Source organism: Lissotriton vulgaris, chromosome 2_1 (genome assembly GCF_964263255.1).
Source record: "Lissotriton vulgaris chromosome 2_1, aLisVul1.2, whole genome shotgun sequence".
Taxonomy (NCBI): Eukaryota; Metazoa; Chordata; class Amphibia; order Caudata; family Salamandridae; genus Lissotriton; species Lissotriton vulgaris.
Window position 1 is genome coordinate 282387004 of NC_141687.1, and position 22465 is coordinate 282409468.

The 22465-nt window shown below is 51.3% G+C and overlaps 1 protein-coding gene across 1 annotated transcript in view; it reads right to left on the bottom strand.

Moving 5' to 3' along the window:
- The window catches only part of MED13 (mediator complex subunit 13), a 684456-nt gene that overhangs the window by 333455 nt on the left and 328536 nt on the right, over window positions 1–22465 (bottom strand). The window contains exons 10-11 of the mRNA XM_086954050.1: window positions 6387–6545; window positions 6115–6297 (exon numbers count right to left, since the gene is read on the bottom strand). Coding sequence (XP_086810176.1) covers window positions 6115–6297; window positions 6387–6545 — 342 coding nt within the window. The remainder of the gene's footprint in view (window positions 1–6114; window positions 6298–6386; window positions 6546–22465) is intronic.

Here is a 22465-nt window from a genome sequence, read left to right on the forward strand (position 1 = left end):
AATGAGCCCGCAATCCAGCAGTGGGCTCCTTTTTGGCCATGGAGTAACATGCCTGAATACACAAGATGAACCGCAGCGAAATGGTCCTCTTGTGTACCGTCTTTCCCTTCTTCGCTCCCACGCAACCAACAAAGAGTTGGTCATCCACCCGGAACTGGCGTGTGCGATCCAGGTAATAAGAGAGCGCACGTTTTGGGTCTAGACGGTGGAGCCGCTCTTCCTCTTTCGAGGGATGCGGAGGCGGAAAGAAGGTGGGCAAGGTAATGGACTGCCCGATGTGGAAGGCCGTGACAACCTTGGGCAGAAAGGAAGGTCTTGTCCGCAACACAACCTTGTCCGGATGATCAGAGAGGAAAGGTGGAGTAGAAGAAAGAGCTTGGAGCTCACTCACTCTCCTGGCAGAGGTGATGGCAACCAGTAAAGCAGTCTTCAGGGTAAGAAGACGGAGAGGACAGTTATGAAGCGGCTCAAAGGGAGCGCACATTAGATAAGTGAGTACAAGATTCAAGTCCCACTGGGGCATCACGAAGGGAACATGTGTGTGATGCCATTCAGAAATCTATTTACAATGGGGGACTTGAATAAGGAAGGCTGATCAGGTAGCCGTAAGAAGGCGGAAAGAGCAGAAAGGTACCCCTTTAGAGTGCCCAGAGCAGAGCCCTGCTGGGCAAGTGAAATAAGAAAGAGTAGAACTTCAGAAAGGGCGGCAGAAAGAGGATCCACAGCCTTTGCTGTGCACCATGCCACAAATCTATTCCACCTGCAGGCGTATACCGACTTTGTGGAGGGACGCCTGGCTGCCAGAATGATATCACAGACTTCGGGAGGCAAGTCAAATGGCCTCAACTGCCGCCGCTCAATCTCCAAGCTTGTAGGTGGAGACAGGTTCGGGTGCATGACCGTCCCCTGCTGCTGCGATAGAAGGTCCTCCCGAAGAGTCAGACGAATAGGGGGGATCGACTGACATGCTGAGTAGCTCGGGATACCAGTATCTTCGTGCCCAGTCCGGAGCCACAAGGATAACCTGGGCCTGGTCGCGCCTGATCTTCTTCAGCACTCTGGGCAGAAGTGGTGTAGACGGAAAGGTGTACAATAGACTGCAACTCCACTCGTGACGAAAAGCGTCTCCGAGCGAGTGCCGCCTTGGAAATTCCAACGCGCAGAACTGATGACATTGTGCGTTCTCTTCTGTGGCAAATAGATCTAACCAAGGCTCTCCCCATTGCTGAAAGAGGCCTTGCGCCACGTCCGAGTTCAGACGCCATTCGTGATCCATCATGCACCGACGGCTGAGTTCGTCCGCCCTGGCATTCAGAGAGCCACCAGGGTCACGCCCTGATGTTCCAGCCACTGCCAAAGGCGCAGAGCCTCCTGGCATAGGGTCCACGACCCCACCCCGCCCTGTTTGTTGCAGTACCACATGGCGGTGGTGTTGTCGGTGAACACCTGCACTACACTCTCCCGGACAGAGGGGAGGAATGCCTTCAGTGCTAGATGAATCGCCCGCAGCCCCAAAAGGTTGATATGGAGCCGGGACTCCGCCGGAGACTAGAGGCCTCTGATCTCCGCCTCTCCCATGTGGCCTCCCCAGCCCTGGAGGGACGCTTCCGTCACAACCAAGTGCTCCGGGTGGGGTAGGGAGAGGGATCTGCCACTGACCCAGTCGCGGTCCGTGAGCCACCACTGCCGTTTTCTCGCAGTGCCCTCCGAGATCAAGACATGATCGGACAGGTTGCCCTGATGCTGGGCCCACTGAAACTTCAGGTCCCACTGCAGAGCCCGCATCCGCCACCGGGCGCGATGCACCAGAAGGATGCAGGAGGCCCTCAGCCCCAGAAGCCGCAGCGTCAACCTGCCCGAGACTCGGGATAACGGCTGGAAGATGGGAATCAGAGCCTGTACATCCCGAACCCGCTGTTCGGGAGGATAAACCCGAAACTGCGCAGAGTCGAGAACCGCTGCGATGAAGAGGAGCATCTGAGAGGGACACAGGTGCGACTTCGGCACATTGATGGAGAACCCCAGCAAATGCAGGAGGTCGGCCGTAGTCTGGAGGTGGCTGACGACTGTCTGGGGCGAGCCCGCCTTCAACAACCAGTCGTCGAGGTAGGGGAAGGCTGACACCCCGTGCCTGCGCAGATGAGCTGCGACCTCCGCCATCACCTTTGTGAACACCCGTGGGGCGCTGGTAAGGCCGAAGGGGAGCACGGTAAACTGAAAGTGCTCTTGGCCTACCGTGAACCGCAGGTAACGCCGGTGGGCCGGCAGGACGGGGATGTGGAAATAAGCGTCCTGCAAGTCCAACGCTACCATCCAGTGTTCCGGGTCCAGGGCAGCCAGGACCTGAGCCAAAGTCAGCATCTTGAACTTCTCCTTCCGGAGGAAGCCGTTGACGTTTCGCAGGTCCAAGATAGGGCGTAGGCCACCTTTGCCCTTCTTGGGTACCAGGAAGTAGTGGGAGTAACATCCACACCCTACTTCTGGCCCAGGAACGCGCTCGATGGCCCCCTTGGCCAAGAGGGCTGTGACTTCCTCTTGCAGAAGTTGCAAGTGATCCCCCGACACGCGGTGGCATTGCGGTGGCATGGATGGAGGGGTCGCCTCGAAGGGGAGGGAGTAGCCTCTTCGGACGATCTGCAGCACCCACCTGTCCGAAGTGACTGTGCGCCAGTGGGAGAGGTGATGGCGAACCCTGCCTCCCACAGGCGTCACATGGGCCTGAAAACTCGGACTAGGAAGGTTTTGAGGCGGGTGCTGTGGGAGGTGTGGACTGGCTTCGCCGTTGTCCCCGATTGCTGGCGTGGAGCCGTGAGGCCCAAGGATTGGCCGTAGCCGTAGCCGTAGCCCTGGAGTCCTTAAAACGTTTCAGCGCATGGTCTGCCTTGTCGCTGAACAGGCGACGGCCATCAAACGGCATGTCCAGGAGTGTAGCCTGGACATCGGCCGAGAAGTTGGCGGACCTCAACCAGGCGTGGCGTCGAACCGCCACCGTCGTTGCCATCGCCCTGCCCAGTGAGTCCGTTGTATCCAGCCCACACCGGATAGAATAACGTGCTGCATCTCGGCCGTCCGCAAGGGTTTGGGCGAGTTTAGCCTGGACCACCTCCGGGCATTGTGGCAGCACCTCCGCAACCGTGTCCCACAGGGTGTGGGTGTAGCGGCCCAAGAGACAGGCGGTATTCACAGACCGCAGCCCTAAGCTAACAGACGAGAACAACTTCTTCCCGAACTGTTCGTATCTCTTGGATTCCCTGTCGGTCGGGCTGACGGGAATGCGGTCTGGGAGTTGGAGGCCTGGATAACCAGACTCTCGGGGGTGGCGTGGGTGGACAAAAAGCATGGGTCGCCCGGGGCCGGGCGGTAGCGTCTGGCCACGTTCCTATGCACAGGCGGACCTGTGGCGGGCTTGGACCAAGTGCCCACAAGAACATCACACAAGGCCTCGTTGAACGGCAGCAGAGGCTCACTGGAGCTTGACTGCGGTTTGAGGACCTCCGTGAGGAGGTTAGTCCTCACGGCCACAACGGGGAGCTTAAGGTTTAAGGCCTTAGCTGCTTTCGTCAACACTACACTATATGTAGAGCTCGCCTCCGAAGCCACAGTCGGAGGGGAGCTAAATCCAGTGTCTGGTGAAGTGTCAAGACCACTGGCCTCCCCAAGCTCATATGTCCAGTCCTGTTGAGACTGGCAATCCAGTGCCAGAGGGTCCTCAGACCCCTCCCAATCCCCATTGTCACCCGTACCCTGCAAAACAGGATCAGTAGAAGGGGCCTCCTCGTGGAAATAAAAATCTCCAAAGGCCGTCTGATGCGGCACCCAGTGGCGCCGTTCCGGCGCCAGAGTTGGATCGAAGGAAACATTGGGGACGGCGTCCACAGCGGGCGCCGGGGGCAACACCCGCTGGGCCGGCGCCGGTGAGGTCGTAAGGTCGACCGGCGACGACCCGGAAGCGGATCCGGTGAGGTCCTGCGGCGCCGAGACCGAAGTCGCCGGCGGCGTCGGGGCCGAAGCACCCGGTGGCGTCGGAGCCGAAGCATCCGACCCGCAAGGACCTCCGGTCGGGGACGTTGGGCCCGAAGGCGCCACGGAACCCGACTGAGGAGGGAGGGACCTCATGGCCATGAGGTACCGCTCGATCTCCTCTGGCGTCGCGCCGTGCCCAGGGACCCGAAGGTGTGGGGCAGGCGGAGACGCTTGCGACTCCCGCAGAGCCGCGTGGGCGGTGTCGCCAGAGCCCCCGGCCACATTGTGCGAGCGTCGGGGTGGGTCGTAGGAACGATGACGTCGCTCCGACCTCTCATGCCTCTTACCCGAGGACTTGGAACCTGACGACCGGTGTCCACTCCCGGAGCTTCGATGACTCGGACCTCGCGACCTGTCCCTCGACCTCCCGTGGGACAGGGACCGGGACCTGGAGCGGCACGAGGCCGACTGCCGCAGCTCGAGTCGCTTGCGGGACCGCTCCTGCCTAGCCTTCGACGTCAGGGCCCTGCAGTCAGAGCAGGTTCGATCGTCATGGTCGAGGCCTAAGCACTTCAGGCACCGGCGATGGGGGTCCGTGACCGACATCAGTCGGTCGCACTTCGAGCAGGGCTTGAACCCGGGCATCCCTACCGGCACCGATAGAGTCGAAGACTCGAAGAAAAAGAGTGATCAAAAGATCAAAAAGTTCAGTCAAAAATTGACTGGGGGTAGAGCTTCTCCGGATCTGCGCTAGCTGGCGCGGAAAAAAGAAGAACTGACGTCAGCGAGCATGGGCGGCGTCTAAGTACTCCGACGACGTCATTCCGGCGCTAACGATGCCGACGACGGACGCGGAGCCGCAGACGATGCCTACCAACGCGCAGGGGTATTGCTACGCAAAAAAAATCCGGATCCAGTCTGACGCCTGGGGATATTCTAAGGTAAGGAATCTATCACTAACGTGTCTCTTTCAGATTTTAAACTACCTATCATAATTAGCTCAACATTGGGGGGGGGGGAAGGTTCAAGCATGTGAATCTACAAAAGATTCAATACTGGAAAATTCAATTAATTCTCTCAGTTTGACCTTTCTACAGTGAAACAGTTTACCACTGCAGGTCTTGTACAGCGAAATGCAACGAAAAACAAGCCATTCCAAGCTTAAAAGAAACCTAGAACTTTAATACTTCAATGTTCAATATGTACGTTCATCCTGCTGCTCTATTGCCATCTCAGTCAATCAGCAATTTCAGGAGAACCACTGACAAAATAACTAGTCAAAAGTCAGTGAAAAAACTCCTCAAACAGTTTTCCACATAATATATGTACCTATAAATTAAGGAGGTCTGCTTTTATAGTAGAAAATTAAGCTCAGTAAAAAAAGCATTGTTTAGAAAACCAAAATGCACAAAGTTGTTAACCCTTAGTTACTGTGGCCATTCCACAATGTAACTTAAATGTAAACTTCTATACATTTTGAGAACCTATGCTTGTGTAAATGCAAGCGTTGTCTATTCAAATTCCGAATTTGCCACAATTTTTACGATTGGGGTTTGTGGACTCTGATGGAAATGTTTTGTCCAAACTAAATTAAGTCTATGATCTTTGTCAAGGAACCGAAGCATGCCAAAGCATTTTGTTGGCTCAATGGGTCAAAGTCAGTCTATGTTTGTACACTAATAATCACTGACGGAAACCTGAATAATAAAAATCGGCGGAGAGGTGCTCTTTGCTGACTGCGAATCTTGTCTTCAATAGTCTTTATTTGGATTTCATTAATAAATCATGCTTTAGTGCAACATACCCCAGCAGGGTCCACAAAACCCAAGCAGAATAAATAATAGAAACTTTGTTTCGATAGGGCTCTAATGGCTATACAAATGTTACAGTTTCTGAAATTTATTTAAAGTGAATTCTGGAAAAACTAACAAATGCGAACAAACTCCTTTAACTTCCTTATTCAACTTTCTGGGTAGGAGAATAAAATCTTGTGGAGTAACGAATACTAAACAACTTACCATACTACCTTGTGCTTATATTATTCTACATGGCCATTTCTGCCGAAGCCAAATAAACACCCCTTCTCTACAAGATAATTTTTAATACTCACTTTCAGGTTTTGTGAGAAAATATCACTCCCTTTTCACTAACCATTGTTTGTGTTGAAGGCCTCCTCTAGGGTTTCAGTAGTGTAGGTAGCTGCGACCTGCACAGAAGCGGACGTAGGGAACACAAGTATGTGAGTGCATGATGTGTCTTGCGGGGTATTCAGCTGTGAAGTCTGCATGTTCAAAGAAGTGCTTCGTCCAAAGACTGAACCAGTCGATACAGAATCTAGGAAAAACATTTATAAACAAAATTACATGTCTTTCAGTACTAGACAAGTCTGATTACAGAGATAGGTATTTTTTCTATTTTCTCACCTGGCATGATAACAAAAGATCCCTGTGGTTCAATAGCCACTAGACAAGCACTGATAATGCTGGGAGAATCAGCAGCAGATATACCACACATCCGACAAACATCTTTGAGTCTTTTACTCAGAGACTGAAGGTTCCGTCGACTAAGCAAACGGCTCCAGTCTAAAAAAAAAATATAAAAAAATGAAATAGGATACCAAGGAGTACATACACACAACCATAAACTTTAATCACCAATTTTAGGTGCATGTGCTTAAGACAAAACATCCATGAGTGTAATCAACTGGAGGAAACTTCCAACAAGTAAACAGTAGAAATTGCTGGTTATCCTAGAATAAAATTTTTCAGGGGAAGGCACAGGGCACATTTTCCTTGAGCACCCTGCACCTTACAAAGACAACTGTTTTTGGTCTGGATGAATGAATCAAGCTGCATTTAAAAGGAGAACAGGGTTAAGCTGGAACAAGGTTGGTAATAACGTCTTACAATCATATTGCATCATTAAACTAGATTCAGCACCTCATACCTACATGCCCAGGACTCTGCTTATTCTCAATTTGGTGGAAATCAGTATGGAATTGTACAAGCTAAACATAAAGCTAAGTTATTAACACACCTTATATAACCAAGTTCCTATATAACCAGAGGAATTAAGAGTTTTGCGCTCAATACTCAACAAGGAGGTAGCTACTATTCGAGTTGAAAAAGTTACTTGCCTTAGATAATGCACTTTCTGGTGGATACTCTAATTCACTGCAGATTGCTAATTTTTTTTAAATCCACAGCGCCAGACTGGATCTTGTACTTTTCATAGCTCTTCAAGGTAGATAGGAGGCACTGGCTGTGTGCCGACACTGGAAGCAAAGTCACGTGAGCCATACAGACTTCAGTTTCCCAGACAGTTTTTCTACATCAATGAGGTGAACAGATGAGGATGACAATGTGAGTAGAAGTGCAGTGCAATCACCTTATTGGAATCTTGTTAAAAATTGCAAATGACCAATCTTCTAGAGGGCGTTACGAATTTGAACAAAAGTGTATGGTATATCAACAGCACACGTAGCCAAAATACATAGAGCTGTACATAGTAAACGTCCAGCATAAAGTCAACGAGTCATGGGATAGGAAGCTGGGTAGTGGACGGTTAATGCATTGTGATGTAGTGTCCTTTAAAGAGTTGAGTTTCCAACTCTTTCCTAAATTGGAGCGGCCTTGGGCCAGCCCTGATTGATTCAAGTATGTTGTTCTTGACCCTGGGTTCAAATATGAAAAAACCCTATCTTGTTGTTTCTTCTTAGTCTGCAGTCTGATGGTGTCATGGTTGCAGTTGTACCGACAAACACCAGCGATGGTGAACAAGTCTAAAAGATATAGGGACACTCTTTGTACAAGATGCAGTAGATTTGAAGATGGTGCAGGTCGGCCAGGGGAGCCAATGGAGTTCCATCAGGATGGGGTGATGGGATCATATTCTTCAGATCCGGGATGAGACATGGTGCACTGTGTAAGATTCACTTTACAATATGGAGCCTATAAGACAATGCCCCCCATCCAGATGGAGGTGTACGAGGTCAAACAGCAGTTCGTTAGTCACTCTCTGTGACAAACTGACGTTTCACTGAGATGGAGAGGAGGTTGGTATCAGTGAGGAAACTGCAGGCAGAGAGTATCCACCAGAAGAGTGTTACCAAAGGTAAGTAACTCTTCCTTCTGATGAATACTTCTACCTGTCAATTTATCAGCTTTTGAATAGATTATCAAGCAGCACCATACTCAGAGGGGTAAAGTTCAAGTAAAAGTAAAGTGCTGGAGGGCCGAACTGGCCAAATGGACAACCAAACCACTTCTGGATCTAAGCAGCACTGCTTGGTAAAAATATGAGGAAACATGCCAGCCACATGGACTCCTTTTGCAGATGCTCAGATAGACTTGGCTCTGGTAGAATGGGCACTTCTGTTTTCAGAAGGTTCTGGGCACGTTAAGCCATAACACATCTTAATGCAGAGGATAATGCAGCTTAATAATGTCCTCTTTTGGACAGCCTTGTCTGTTCTATAGACTTTGTACCCTAGCAAGAGCTTGTCATGAGTTGAAAAATCCCTGGGGCGGTCAATATAAAAACTGACTGCTCTTTTCGGGTCTAACCTATACAGCCTCCCCTTCTCCTTAGGATGAAGAAGAGTGTGATAAGGAGGATGGAAGAGATACCGATTTACTCAAAAAGAAAGGGGTCCCAACCTCGGGAAGAAAATCATCTCTGGTTTGAAGAACTAACTTTTCAGGAAAATATAGCAAAAGACTGGTCAAAGCTCACAGCTTAGAACTCACTGACCAGTCTAGTGGTAGTGATAAGTTACTAGAAGCAGTTTTAATAGTCGATAAACATAATGGGCAACTATTATGAGGCACAACGGGTGAACCCCTCAAAAAGGTTAAAAATAAATGAAGGTTCCAATGCAGCATAACAAAAAGAGGAGGGGTAATTATAGTTGACAAGCCCTTGAGTAAGCATAAAACAATAGGTAACTTAAAACCGGAAAGGCTGGCCAAGAAAACAGAAGAAATCTGGCAAGGTTCCCGACTAACCCATGACTATCTCCACCACACAGCCCTGCTGTGCAAGGAACAGTGAAAAGTTTATGACGTTTCAGGGAATTAACTTTGCTCTCAGCACATCAAGCAGGAAGCATATTTCACCTTCCAGAATACACTATTTTCGCAGGAGTGACAGCAGACAGGATGAGATCCGCTACTTCTGCTGGGAACTAGAATGTAGCTAAAGCACAAGTTACTACTTGTGTAACGATATATCTGTAAGAGCCGCTAATGATAGATTCCTTGCCTTAGAATATCACCTGGCATCATACTGGATCTGGAAAGTTATCGTCAGCAGTACCCCTGCGAGTCAGAAGGTGGTGTCATGCGGCTCCGCGTCCTTTGCTGGTGTCGTAAGCACTGAGATGACGTCACAGAGACTACTTAGGTGCCACCAATGCGTGCAGGCGTCAGTTCTGTACACTACTTTCTGCACCAGGAATGCAGAGCCCTGCAAGAAACTGACCACTGGTGCCATGGAACTAGGGACCTGAAAGGGATGACCTTTACTCTATAAATCAGTTCGCAGAACAGGGCGGATGGGTGGGGCGGTAAGGAACCTATCGCATACTAATTTCTCTTACATATATATTGTAACACAAGTAGTAACTTGTGCATCTGAAAGAGACACGGTAGTTATAGATTCCTTACCTTAGAATAGGCACCACAGTAATACAAACCCTGGTGGAGGGTCTGCGAACAAGATTACATCAGAAAGTCACGGAGAACAGAACGGCCAAAGATGCACTCTCTCCGGACTTGACTGTCAAGGCAATGCTGCTTGGTAAACGTGTGCAGTGAGGCCCACGTAGCTGCCTGACAAATGTCCTGCAAGGGAACGCTGCATCCCAAGGCAGAAGTGGCTGCCGTTGCCCAGGAGGCTCCTTCTTAGCCAACGAGTAACATGCTTTGATGCACAGATCAACCCACGGAGAGATGGTTTGTTTGTGCACGGACCAACCTTTTCTGGCGCCCTCGTAGCCAACAAAAAGTTGGTCATCCATCCGGAACTGTTGTGTGCGCTTCAGATAAAACAAGAGCACATGTTTTGGGTCTAGACGGTGGAGCCTCTCCTCCTCTTTTGAAGGATGCAGAAGCGGAAAGAAGGTGGGCAAGGTAATGGTCTGCCCGATGTGGAAGGGCATGACAACCTTTGGCAAGAAAGAAGGATGAGTCCTTAAAACCACCTTGTCCGAATAAACAGAAAGAAAAGGAGGTTTAGAATAAAGAGCCTGGAGCTCACTCACTCGTCTGGCAGAGGTGATAGCTACCAGGAAAGCAGTCTTGAGAGTGAGACTACGTAAGGGACAGTTATGAAGGGGCTCAAAGGGAGCGCACATCAGATAGGTCAAGACAAGATTTAAGTCCCATTGAGGCATTATGAAAGGCACGGGAGGAAACGTGTGTGTAATGCTTTTAAGGAAGTGGTTAACAACGAGGGACTTAAAAAGAGAAGGCTGATGTGGAAGCTGTAGCAAGGCGGAGATGGCCGAAAGATAACCTTTGATAGTGCCCAGAGCAGGGCCCTACTGGGCGAAAGAGAGAAGGAACAGGACGACCTCGGAAAGGGGAGCAGAAAGGGGATCCACAGTCTTTGCTGTGCACCATGCCACAAATTTGTCCCACCTGCAGGCGTATACCGTTTTAGTGGAGGGACGCATGGCTGCCAGAATGACATCACAGACTAAAGCTGTCAACTGTCGCCGCTCAATCTCCACGCATGAAGATGGAGGCTGGACAGGTTCGGGTGGAGGACCGTCCCCTGCTGCTGCAACAGAAGATCCTCTCGAAGAGGCAGTCGGATCGGGGGATCGATCGCCATGCTGAGTAGCTCGGGAGCCACAAGGATGACTTGGGCCCGGTTGCCCCGAATCTTCTTCAGACTCTGGGCAGAAGTGGTATAGGCGGGAAGGTGTACAACAGACCACAGCTCCACTTGCGACGAAAAGCGTCGCCACGTCCGAGCTCAAGGCCATTCATGATCCATCATGCACATGCGGCTGAGTTTGTCCGCCCTGGCATTCAGAGAATCTGCCAGGTGTTGAACCACCGAGGTAATACCTTGATGTTCCAGCCATGTCCAGAGGCATAGAGCCTCCTGACATAGGGTCCATGACCCCACACCGCCCTGTTTGTTGCAGTACCACATGGCGGTGGTGTTGTCCGTGAACACCTGCACTACACTTCCCCGGACAGAGGGAACAATGCTTTCAGTGCAAGTCGGATCGCCCGAAGCTCTAAAAGGTTGATATGGAGACCAGAGGCCGCCCCATCCCAGGAGGAACGCATCAGTCACCACTGTGTGCTCCAGTTGGGGAAGGGAGAGGGATCTGCCATTGAACCAATCACGATTAGTGAGCCACCACTGCAATTGTCGTGCAGTGCCCTCTGAAATCTGGATGTGATCGGACAGGTTGCCCTGATGCTGTGCCCACTGGAACTTCAGGTCCCATTGCAGAGCCCGCATATGCCATCTGGCATGTTGCACTAACAGGATGCAGGAGGCCAGTAGGCCCAGGAGCCGGAGGGTCATCATGACTGAAACCCGGGATTGAGGCTGAAAGATCGGAATCATAGCCTGAATATCAAGGACTGGCTGCTCGGGAGGATAAACCTGAAACTGTGTCGAATCCAGAACCGCTCCAATGAAGGGGAGCTTCTGAGAGGGGCTCAGGTGCGACTTCGGCACGTTGATGGAGAACCCCAGCAAATGCAGGAGGTCGGCCGTAGTCTGGAGGTGGGAGACTACTGCCTATGGCAAGCCCGCTTTCAACAAACAGTCGTCGAAATAGGGAAAGACTGGAACCCCTGATCTGCGCAGATGAGCTGCGACCACCGCCATCACTTTCGTGAACACCCGACGGGCGCTGGTAAGGCCGAAGGGGAGCACAGTAAACTGAAAGTGCTTGTGGCCTACCCTGAACTGCCGGTAATGCCGGTGGGCTGGCAGGACAGGGATGTGGAAATGTGTCCTGCAAGTCCAACGTTACCATCCCTTCTCCAGGGACGAGGGCAGCCAAGACCTGAGCCAGAGTCAACATCTTGAACTTCTCCTGGAGGAAGCGGTTGACGTTCCTGAGGTCCAAGATGAAGCACAGGTCCACTTTCACCTTTTTGCGGACCAGAAAGTAGTGGGAACAACCAGGTCCAACTTCTGACACAGGAACGCGCTCGTTGGCCCCCTAGGTCTAGAGGGCCATGACTTCCTGCTGGAGAAGCAAAATGGTCCCCTGAAATGCGGTGGAACTGAGGTCGCATGGCCGGAGGGGCAGTCTCGAAGGGGAGGGAGTAGCACCTTGGGATGATTTGCAGGACCCACCGGCCTGAGGGGGCCTCCAGTGGGGGAGGTGATGGCGAATCCTGCCGTCCACCGGCGTGGGGTGTGCTCCAAAGCCCGAACTAGAAAGGCTTTGAGGCGGATGCTGCAGGAGCGGAGGTGGACGGACCCGCGCGTTGGACCCCTCTCCTGCCACGGCGGGCACCACGTCCACGGCAGGAAAAGCGTTACCCAAGGTAAATAACTGTTCTCCTGATGGATTCATCTGGCTTTTGATTCCTCACCTTTTGAATTGAATCCACAAGCAGCCCCGCTCCGGGAGGAGGGTGCCTGCCTATACCAAAATCTTATACAGAACAGAACGTGCGAAACTGTTGACCCTTTTCACTTCCGAATCCAAACAGGGCTTTGCAAAAGTGTAGCAGGAGACCCAAGTTGCCGCTTTGCAGATGTCTATTATAGGGGCATCTCTCGAAGATGACTTAGCTCTCAGAGTGAGCACAAACACCTTCAGGACGCTCTTTCTTGGACAGGGAGTGGCAGATCTTGATACACCAGATTATCCACCAGGATAGCGTTCTTTTGTGGACAGTCTTGCCCACATAACCAATGAAGAGTTGATTGTCCAACCTGAAGTCCTTGGTTCTAGCCTCTTGGGGTCAAGCAGTGAAGTCTCTCTTCTCCTCATAAGGTTGAGAGGGGAGGAAAGAAAGTGGGTAAGGTGATAGACTGCCCCAGGTGGAAAGAAGTGACCACCTTCGGCAGGAAAGCGGCTCTGGTCTTAAGAACCATCTGAAAGAAACTGGGTCTGGGTATAGTGTGCACAGAGTCCAGTGGAACTCCAAAGGTAGGCAGAGGTAAAGGTAGACAGCACCTTACTCTCTATTTGTGGTAGTGTAGGTGAGAGGTAAGACTTTCAGAGGGCAGTGCTAAGCATTTATTGTACACACTCGGGCAAGACATGTCACACACTCAAAGACTGAACTCAGACTATTTTGTTTGTATAAAAATATTATTTAGTTATATTTATTTTCTAGAACAAAGCAAGCCTGGGACAGGTAAGTGTAAATGGTACTTTTGAAGGTAGGTTGAACATTACACGCAAGATGAATGAAAATGACTGTTACAGGTTTGTAAATACTTTAAATACAGTTGAAATTACTGTTCGATTACTTTGGGACATTTCCTGGAGACAAGGCAAGTAAAGCAGTTATTGTATATTTGCAGTTTCTTAGATTTTCATACAAACCAACTCCACAACAATTTTCAAAGACAAGCAGTCAAAGCAATCTTATGGGATAAAATGAAGATCTCGGTTTACAGGCAAACACTTAGCTGTGGGAGTTGGGTTTCTGGGGTTAGAACCAGGGTTCCCCCAGGGTCAAGGACGCACTCTCAAAGCACCCTCACAAGCACTATCAATCAATCAATTATTTGTAGAGCGCACTCATCACCCGTAAGGGTCTCAAGGCGATGAGGGGGGTCGGGGTGCAGCTACTGCTTTAACAGCCAGGTCTTGAGAAGTCTCCTGAAGGTGAGCATGTCCTGGGTCTGTCGCAGCCGAGTGCGGAGGTTGTTCCATGTCTTGGCAGCGAGTTAGGAGAAGGATCTGCCGTCGGCGGAGAGAAGCTGGTGGTTCAGGTTGTACTAGAAGAGATGCTGGTACAGCGTTGTGTAGTGCTTTGTGGACATGGGTGAGGAGCTTGAAGGTGATCCTCTTGTTGACTGGGAGCCAGTGCAGGTCTTTCAGGTGGGCAATGATGTGGGTGTGGCGGGGTATGTCGAGGATGAGGAATACGGAGGTGTTCTGTATGCGTTGGAGCCTCTTCTGGAATTTGAGTGTGGTCCCTGCGTAGAGGGCGTTGCCGTAGTCCAGTCTGCTGTTGACAAGGGCCTGTGTGACCGTCCTTCTAGTTCCGGTGGGGATCCATCTGTAGATCTTGACGAGCATCTGGATGGTGTTTAAGCAGGAAGAGGAGACTGCGATGACTTGCTGGGTTATTGAAAGTGAGGAGTCCAGGATGAATCCCAGGTTGCGTGCGTGGTCGGTGGGTGTGGGTGGGTGCAGCTCCCAGGGTGGCTGGCCACCACGAGTCATCCCAGGCGGATGGAATGGATCAGAGGATGAGGACCTCTGTCTCGTCTCAGTTAAGTTTCAGGAGGCTGGTCTGCATCCAACTGGTGACAGCCGTCATTCCTTCGTGGAGGTTGGTTTTGGCGGTGGCGGTGTTTTTTGGTGAGTGAGAGGGTCAGATGGGTGTCGTCGGCATAGGAGACTAAGTTTAGGTTGTGCGAGCGGATGATGTTGGCTAGCGGTGCCATGTAGATGTTGAAAAGGGTAGGGCTGAGGGATGATCCTTGAGGCACGCCGCAGAAAATCTTGGTGGCTTCGGAACAGAAAGGTGAGGGGGGACCCTCTGGGTTCTGTCGGTGAGGAAGGAGGTGATCCACTCCAGGGATTTGTCGCATATTCCCGGTCGTGTAGGCGTGTGCGTAGGATGTGGTAGCAGACGGTGTCAAAAGGTCCAGAAGGATGAGGGCCGTGGTTTCGCCGTTGTCCAGTAGAGTCCTGATGTCGTCTGTAGCAGCGATGAGGACGGTTTTGGTGCTGTGATTGCTGCAGAATCCGGATTGGGACGGGTCCAGGATGTTCTCCTCAAGGAAGTGGGTCAGTTGCCTGTGGACTATCTTTTTGATGACTTTCGCTGAGAACAGAAGGGAGATGGGCCGAAAGTTCTTGAGGTCCTTTAGGTCAGCTGTGGGGTTTTTGAGTAAGGGCATTGATATCGGCGTGCTTCCAGCTTTCCGGGAAGGTGGCGGTTGTGAGAAGTTGGCCTGATATATGATGCTCACTAGTTCTAGTGATCACCTTGTATCAGTCCAAACAACCCTTATGGTGATTGGTTGTAAGTCAACCTTATAGACCAGCTATCCTAGTAGCGTGGACAAGAGCAGTCTTTAGGCTAAACTCTGAATGGCATGTGAAGCCAGCTGTTTTACCACATATAACCCCTTGAATACCAAATGAAAGGACACCACACAGGTTGTTATGAAAATAAACAGATATTTATTAACTAACATACATCTCTGAACTCTTTATGAGATCAGAGGGCTAAGCACATGACAATACTAAAAAGGAAATACGAGTTCGCACAATATTTACACGTGCGCCCTAGGGGCACGACAAACCATATACTGGAAACAATGGAATGCGAGGAAAGAAAGTACTGTAAGGAGATTCAGAGGCTGGAGGATCGCTGGGACTACGCTACAAACTAGTTAAGTAAGGAGCAGGAGGCCCACGGGACTCACGTGTAGAGTGGAAACTCTCACGCGGGATGCGTACCAACGTCTATGGATGCTACAGTTTACAAAGTTACGGATTCCGGACAAACCCGGCTGGATGGAGGGAAAACAACAGTGGAGTGGTGTGGCTCACTGGTTAGAGGCGGCAGACCCAGAAGCAGAGAACGGCCCGGGACCAGTGTTCAATTCCCGACGCGGCAGGGTCGTGGATCAGGGTCAACGGACTTGATAATTCTCGCCTCGGTGCCTACTCTAACCAGGGATCACACTCGGCAACTCTGGGCATTAAGCTTGCCTCATCTCTACAACGGCCCCCCACAGACGCCGGTGATGCCTGGTTTCACCTTGGAAATACCCAGAAGGGACCATCTCACAGGGAAAGCCAGGACGGGTTCCCCAGCGGTCTTCAGCGCCAGGACACCCCGAGATGGGGTAACAGTGCGCTTTACAAGTATCATCATATGACCTGGACACTAGGATAGTGTACACTGACTTCAGCACCTACTAGCTTTAGTTACCTAACCCACAGGCTGCGGGTGCATAGGGCTGAAGTGGTGTCGGGTTTGCTGCGTTGATCCCGGTGATGCCTGAAACAAGGAGTTGCTGGCAGGAAGCCAGATGGAGGAGTCCGGTGGTTCCAAGGATGGAACTAGAAAGAAGTCGTCCTGAAAAGGAAGGGGACAGAGTCTCGGTCACTAACCAGTGACGGTGCAGGAACCAGGAGGGAACCAGATGCTGTTGCCGTGTTCAGGTGGAGGAAGGGTCGCTTCTCTCTGTAGCTGCGCGGACCAGGAGCTGTTCTTTACGACCAGGCTGGAGGCACGAGCTGTCCCACGTCGTCTGCTGCTGTTGGCGGTGTTGGATCGTCGATCTGGTCAACAGGCCTTGGCAAGTGCAAGCCACACGGTGGAACAAAGATGGCGTCTGGTGCGGACCAGGAGGGTCCGGGGTGCTTCTCCTTTACAAGGAAGCAACGGCCAGTCTGGGGGACCAGACTAGTAGTGGTGAAATCTTCGGGTCGTCGTCTCAGAGGTCACTAGCCAGCCGACAAGTGACCAGACAACAGGAAAAGCAGCAACCAGGCAAAAGGGCCCCACGCAGATCTCGTGGATGCTGGGGGGCTGGTCTTTGGTGCAGGAGCTGCGTCTGTGTGGGGCTTCTCAGACCCCAGTGCACTCACTTGAGGATCCCTCGGCGGTCGTGCTGGAAGTGCTGTGCAGGTTTCTTCAAGATGGCCGTCTCCACGTTGCTCGTCGCACCCACGGGTCCCAGCTGTGCTGTGGACGTGGGTAGAGGTCAGAGAGGTCTGGAGGTCCGGGTCTTGTCGAGCTGAGTCGTCGGATTCCGGGAAGGAAGGACTTGCAGCAAACCGCACAGGAGCTTGATGGTGCCCGCGAAGCAGGATGGTCACTCCCTGACCATAGGGGAGATTCTTCAGTCTTCTGGAAATCAGGAGGTCGAAGGTCAAGAGTTTCTTCGTGGAAGTTGTCAAGATTAATCTAGTTTGGAATGGGACCAGCTCCTACCTTTATTCAGCTAAAGGGGGCTGCACTACGACTAGGTCCCTCCTCTGGGTGGGACCAGGAAGGGGGGTGGTTACACCCCCTTTCCTTTGTCCGGTCTTGCGCCAGCTCTGGGGCTGGAGTGCCCCAGGAACTGGTTCAGACCGGTGTATGCACAGGGACACCTTGTGTGTCCCAGGCATGTCTCATTCCTTTCAGCCCTGTCCTACCTAATACACAAAATCCTGTCTGGGCTGGTGCTGGCACCTCCCAAGGCAGGAAACCCTTTGTCCGAGCCTCCCTCGCTGGAAGGACTCCCAGCAGCAGGAGGTCAGACTTGTGTCTGTGGTGGCAGCATCCATTTTGTGATGCTGAGGCTCGAGTCAACTTTAACCGGGGTTCACAGTTACATACATGTCGTGTCCCTCTAGAAGGGTTGAATGCTACCCCCGTCGCCAGAATTGGCGAGGGGGTAGTATTCAAATTCGTATGACACCTTACTCGACATGTTTTGATAATGCTATACCAAAGTTAGCATTTGACCGCGAGGTTCATAATGCACTTAAGAGTATATGGTATAGCATTATCATGGAACAGCTATTAGGACTTGGTTCCGTAAGCTGCAAACGGGCTCAGCTCATGCCAGAGCACCATCTCACATAATTCCAAGCACTCTGCCTTCAGGATTGATAAGGCCTGCCATAGGAGTGACTGATAGGAATATATGTGTCCATTTTAGGGTTAGATATAGGAATGCTATATCTAAAGCAAAGGGTGTTTACACCACCTTGCCCCAACTGATTGATCAGCCAGTTGTGTCAGATTTGGAGGGCCAGCCAGGGGTGGCATAATACATGCTGCAGCCCCTGGTAGGCCCTGGGTGCACCTATGCCCTGGGTACCTAAGGTACACTGTACAGGGGCTGATAAGGTGACTCAGTATCCAATTAGTTATGTACCTAGAGTACATGGAATCCATTTTACAGAGAGAGCAGTGGGCCTGGGGTCCTGAATAGCAGGGCCCCAGGTCAACTAAGTCGAAAAACCAGCAAAACACCAGGCAAAAAGTTGGGGGCAACCATAGTCAGATATCCACCTTCCTACAGCGGTCTCGAAGGAGCTGTTGGTGTGGATGGGGCTTATGTTCTTAATGATATTATCGTCGATGTGGGTCCAGAAGAGCAGGTGGTTAGTGAGGCTGGGGAGCGGTGAGTTTGAGGTGTTGGCAGCTGTAGGCAGGGTCTGGGTGTTAAAGCCGCCGTGAATGTCTGCGATCTTGCGGTGGAAGAAGGTGGCTAAGGAGTCGCATAGGTCCTCCGACAGCGGTATGTCGGAGCTGGGGTTGGAGAGCTCCTTCACAATGTTGAAGTGCTCTTTTCTGTTGTATGCGTTGTTGTTGAAGCATTCCTTGAAGGAGGTCCTTTTGGTGGCTCGAGGAGTTGGTGGTGCTTGCGGCTGGCATTCTTTAGGGCTGCGTGGTTGTCCGGTGTCTTTTCGTGGGGCCACTTTTCTCGAGTCTTCCGCAAGTCCACTTGGATTTGTGGAGGTCGGTGGTGAACCAGCTGGCCTGTCAGTGCATCTGTCTGAGGGTTTTTTCTTTTATCCAGGCAAGTGTTGGCGCAGTCATCGATCCATTGCCGGAGGTTGCTGGCGGCTGTGTCAGTGGTGCTTATCAGTGGGTCTCGGGCGAGGGTGGTATGAGGTAGTCTTCCATGACCTTGTTCCAGATGCGGTAGAGGATCTGTTGCGGGTGGTGCGTGGTGGGTTTCTTGAAGGTGAAGTGGGCGCAGCAGTGGTCGGTCCAGTGGAGTTCGGTGGTGTGGCTGAAGGTGACGTGTTTGCTGGCTGAGAGGATGGGGTCGAGCGTGTGTTCGGCGGTGTGGGCAGGGTTTGTGACGAGCTGTTTGAGACCGAGATTGGCGAGGTTATTGAGAAGAGCAACAGAGTTGCGGTCGTCTGCGTTCGAGGTGGAAATTCAGGTCTCCGAGGAGGATGTAGGCTGTGGACGCAAGAGCGTGCATGCTGCCGATGTCAGAGATGGTGGCGATGAACAGTGGCCGGGGCCCAGGGGGTCTGTAAACGAGTCTTCCTCTGATGGTGGTGTTGGGGTGGATCTGGAAGTGCAGGTGTTCGGCGATGCTGGAGGTGTCTGTTGTGCAGGTCGAGACTGAGGGTATTCCTGTAGACAATGGCGATTCCTCCTCTTGGTCTGTTAGTGCGGTCCCTTCTGGTGAGCTTGTATCCATCTGGGATGGCTATGGCAATGTCAGGTGCCGAGGAGGAGTTCATCCAGGTCTCTGTTAGGAAGGCGACATCCGGCGAGTCGGAGTTTAGTTGGTCCCAGAGTTTGACTGCGTGCTTGTGAATGGAGCTGGTGTTGAGCACTATGCATCTGAGGTGGTTGCATTCTGCTCTGACGGGTGGGGTGGGGTGTGCGGGTGTTCGGTGGCTGGTGAAGCTACATCTCTGACAGGTGAATGGTTCGTGGGTGAGTATCGGGGTGGCCTGGAAGCAGTTGATGATCTGCCGGTGTTGAGTCCTTGGAGGAAGCTGGTGTTGTAGCATAGTCGGATGTCGTGGCTCTTGCGAGCACCAGGGGGTCTGGCGCTGGGCAATGTCCGGGCGCAGACGGGCTAGCCTTAGGTGCACCAGCTGCACGACCGCACAGCGGTCGCCATTTAACAAGGGGAGGGGTGTGCGGCTGGGAAGCAGGAGCAGGGTGGGTTGAGGCGGGAGATAATGCAGTAGCAGTGTTATGGGCTACGGGGGAAGCGGGCAAAACAATCCAAAGAATAAAATAGAAATGCCTAAAGAAGCCAAAGAATAAAGTAGAAATGTGGGACCCAGCAGGGAGAGATCTCGAACCCAGCCTGTGTGGGACCGGAGCACAGACAGGCGGAGCTGCGGGAGAAGAGCTGATCTCTGACCGATGGTCAGGGGTCTAGCTCTTGCTCGCCGCACCGGGTGCCATTTAATAAGGGGTGAGGGAGGGGTGTGCGGCTGGAAGGCAGGAGTGGGCGGGGTTGGGGCAGGAGAAAATAACGCAGTAGCAGCGTTGTGGGCTGCGGGGGGAAGCGGGCAAAACAAGCCAAAGAAGCACACTATATACCTCACTTTTGTATAGTGTATACAGAGCCAGCTTCCTACAAGGGGACATCTCAAAGATGCCCTCTGTGTGCTTTTTTACATTAAATCACTCACTGAAAGTGTGGGTTTAATGTGCTGAGAAGTTTGGTAGCTTCAGTAAAGCCATTATGGAGCTGTGGTGTTCATAATGACCAGCTCCCAAACAATATACTCTTTATGGCTTAACTGCACTTACAAAGTCCAAGAATAGACTGTCACACTGTAGGAGTACAAAGGGACAGCCTCAGTCATTCTCACCGAAATCCAGGATGGAGGCTGAAACATTGTTATCATATCCCAAATGTCCTGGACTTGCTGCTTGGGAGGATAGGCCTGAAACTGTACTGTGTTCAATTGCTTCCATGAAAGGGAGCATCTGAGAGGGTGTCAGGTGTGACTTCGGCATGTTGATAGTGAATCCCAGCAAGTGCAGGAGGTCCACCTTAGTCGGGAGATGGGAGTCCACATCCTTAGGTGAGTCTGCCTTCAACAGCCAGTCATCGCGTTAGGGGAAGACTGGTATCCCTGATCTGCGCAGATGAGTCGCAACCGCTTTTGTAAACACCAGAGGGGCACTGGTAAGGCCAAAGGGGAGCACAGTGAACTGAAAGAGCTCGTGGCCCACCGTATGTAAACTCTGTGGGCAGGCAGGACGGGGATATGGAAATAAGAGTCCTTCAAGTCCAACTCTACCATCCAGTCTCCTGGGTCGAGGGCAGAAAGCACCTGGGCCAAAGTGAGCATTTTGAACTTCACCTTCCGAAGGAAAAAGTTGAGGGTCCCGAGGTCTAGGATAGACAAAGGCCTTTGTCCTTTTTAGGCACCAGAAAGTAGAGGGACAAAACACCATGTCCTACTTCTGGTACAGTGACCCTCTCTACGGCCCCCTTTGCTAAAAGACTGCACAGGCAATCTAATAAAAAAAAAGAGTGGCATAGCCTGCAACTACCGCTCTAAACTCATCGTCAATGAACTTCTGGCAAATTCCACAGACTCCTGCAAATACCATGCACTTTCCATATGCAGCAACGCCACCCAACTGTGTAAACTGCACATCTTTTACCACCCCCCAGGCATGAACAACATCTTCACCGACCACCTCATTGAAATCACCACAGCCAAGGTTTTCCCCAATTCTAAAGACATTTTCCTTGGTGATTTCAATCTGCACTACAACAATCTCAAGGACCCTCAGGTCAACGCCATCAAAGACCTTGTGGCCGACCAAGCCCTTACTCAAGCCTGCTCACTCCCAACACACTCGAAATGCACCACTCTAGACTGGATCATCTCTAAGGAGTCAATGGTTAACCTTATCTTTATAGACCCATGAGATTGGTCTGACCACCACACCATCACCTTCCTACTACATTGCACCTCAACCTGTGATTCGTAAACGGTGGGTCAGACACATCAAGAGCCTTGACCAAAGGGGATTGGCAACTCGCTGCAAGTCTGACCTCCCCTCCCCTCATATCACAACAGTCAATTACCTCAATGCTCATTAATCCACGACCATATCTAACATTCTTGACGATCTTGCTCCGCCAAAAACTAAAAAGAACCCAAATCAAAGACAGAAACCCCTGATTCAACGGATCCCTCAACAATGAGGGAGGCAGAAAGAATTTGGAGACAACACCCCTCAGATGCACATTTAAAACTTCTCCGCCAGTCCAGAAACACCTACAATAGGAACATCCTCCACTCAGAAAAAATGTATTCCTCAGAGCGAACTGGCGAACGCCAAGAACAGACTTTGCAAGCTTTTCAAAATAGTCAAACACCAATCCAACAAACTGGCTAAAACCTCTAAAAAAAAAACTCGAAATCTTTACAATCAGGTGAAGAATCCTCCTTTTTCTCTGACAAAATCAATGCCCTAGCAAACAAACTTAAATCCACCACCGGCTCCCAACCCCTTCCGGATCTGCCTCCGCTCCTTGCTCTGCCCCCCCAGACTTCACCCAAAAACCAAGTGCACTGGACCAAGTTCAAAGTTTATGACCAACGTTACGTCTCGAAAATTCTTCACTCCCTAAACCATACCAACCACTGTAATGACCCACTCCCCTCTAACTGCTTAGCCGCCGCCTCTCAATCTATCATTCCTAGTTGGACTGCAATAGTCGATACCTACCTTCTACAGGGATCGATACCTGGCTCTCTGAAAGCCGGACAAGTCCTCCCTGTGAGAAAGTGCCATCTTTCTTGCATTGGTATGCCCCCACTTTTTGCTTAATTGCTGATGTGCTTTGACTGAGTGGGTCCTGGGCT